A 1,691-nucleotide genomic window follows, 5' to 3' on the forward strand; every position below is an offset into this window, starting at 1 on the left:
AGAAGGCGGGCAAGGGAAGCCGAGCGAGACTAGCACCAGGCAAGTGAAGGCAGGGTTGGGGGAGCGAAAAGGTGCGCACAGGGGGCCTGGCACTGGCTGCACCGAAGCAGAGGATGAGGAAAGCAGCTCTGCCCGGCGCTGGCTGCACCAAGTGTTGAAGAGAAAGGGAAGAATCGTCCGGTGGCCGCTGCACCAGATTCTGTGGCTGGGGCGCAGGGGGGAGGGGGCAGGTCGCCGATCGGTCGCTTCTTTCCAGGCTCATTTCTTGGAGCTCTGGGTCTTCTTGGGCAGCAGAACGGCCTGGATGTTGGGTAAGACCCCACCCTGGGCGATGGTCACCCCACCCAGTAGCTTGTTGAGCTCCTCGTCGTTGCGGATGGCCAACTGCAGGTGCCGGGGAATGATCCGCGTCTTCTTGTTGTCCCGCGCCGCGTTGCCTGCCAGTTCCAGGATCTCAGCCGAGAGATACTCAAGGACGGCGGCTAGATAGACAGGCGCTCCGGCGCCCACCCGCTCGGCGTAGTTACCTTTCCGCAGAAGCCGATGCACTCGCCCCACTGGGAACTGCAGGCCGGCCCGGGAGGAGCGAGATTTAGCTTTAGCTCGAGCTTTGCCTCCCGATTTCCCTCGGCCAGACATGGCGAGAAGACTGCTGTGCGGGTGGACAGAGCCCGGAAAGAGCTATAACTCGAGCTCGGGCGCTCGCTTGCAGAGAGAGGCAGCCTTGCCTGGAAAAAGAGAGAAATAATAAAAAATAAATGTAACTGTTAGAACAGGAGCACGGGGCGACAGAACGACAGGACGCACCATGCAGACAACCTACAGTGCTTACGCGCGTCCTACAGCAACTCCCCCCAGCCCAGACAACTGACGCCACAACACTGGAGCGATCAGGGGAATTGACTAGGTTGTAAACGCCGCCGCTGCTAACGAACTCTAGGCGGGGGTCCCTGTCCCCCACCAACCCTCACCGTTGGCCAGATTTGCAGCCTCGGCCGAGCACCACACAACCCGCCTTGCTAGACAACCACAGCTGCAGTGACAATAACAAGCGCGAGATGCTGGAGGATATAAACCCAAGCCCAACCTGCCGACGGCTTTCCATTGGTGGGGCTGAGAGCGAAGCCGAGCTGCGATTGGCGGGTATTCCGATCCCTGATTTGCATAGGAGCTCGCGGCGTCCATGTTCGGACTCGGATGAAGCTGGAACAGAAACAGGCTTGGCCGCCTGCAAAGAGAGCTGCTGGTGAAGCATATTAATGTGCAGCAGCAGCAGCTTTGGGAGACGTGGGGGTCTTTGGCTCCGTGTGACAAAGGGATGCAACCTACAAGCTGAGTGTTACTAAAGGTGCAACAGCCCTGTACAGCCAAGTATCACTGCTCAACTCCAGATGGGAGAGGCCGCAACTGATCCACAGCCAGTGAGAGTTCAGGGTTGAACCAACATTTGAAGCAGATGCTTCACTTTTAACACCTATGCAACACTGCCTCTAATAACTGAGCAGATGCATCACCTGAGTAAACTGGATTTGATTCTGTTACCGCTTTGTCAAAGAAACCACCAGCATCTTGCTTTGAGTTGAACCTTCTACCCAACCATCTAACATGATGTCCCTGAATATGGGGCACAAGCTTTCCGGATGTTGGTCAAGCAACAAGCTATGATTAAATTAAAAGTCTACTCCAATTAA

At 56.3% G+C, this 1,691-nt stretch overlaps 1 protein-coding gene across 1 annotated transcript; it reads right to left on the reverse strand.

Moving 5' to 3' along the window:
* On the reverse strand, nt 1-1,230 carry LOC132572545 (histone H2A type 2-B-like). The gene is made up of 2 exons (XM_060239705.1): nt 972-1,230; nt 1-728 (listed from the first exon to the last, which is right to left on the reverse strand). Exon 2 carries the CDS (start codon nt 637-639, stop codon nt 259-261), a length of 381 nt encoding a protein of 126 aa, XP_060095688.1. The 5' UTR covers nt 640-728; nt 972-1,230; the 3' UTR covers nt 1-258.
* Nucleotides 1,231-1,691: the final 461 nt, after the last annotated feature.

Source organism: Heteronotia binoei, chromosome 5 (assembly GCF_032191835.1).
Source record: "Heteronotia binoei isolate CCM8104 ecotype False Entrance Well chromosome 5, APGP_CSIRO_Hbin_v1, whole genome shotgun sequence".
NCBI classification, from domain to species: Eukaryota; Metazoa; Chordata; class Lepidosauria; order Squamata; family Gekkonidae; genus Heteronotia; species Heteronotia binoei.

Coding starts and splice junctions, on each gene's coding strand:
- LOC132572545 (XM_060239705.1), bottom strand. CDS start 639: ATGTCTGGCCGAGGGAAATCGGGAGGCAAAGCTCGAGCTAAAGCTAAA.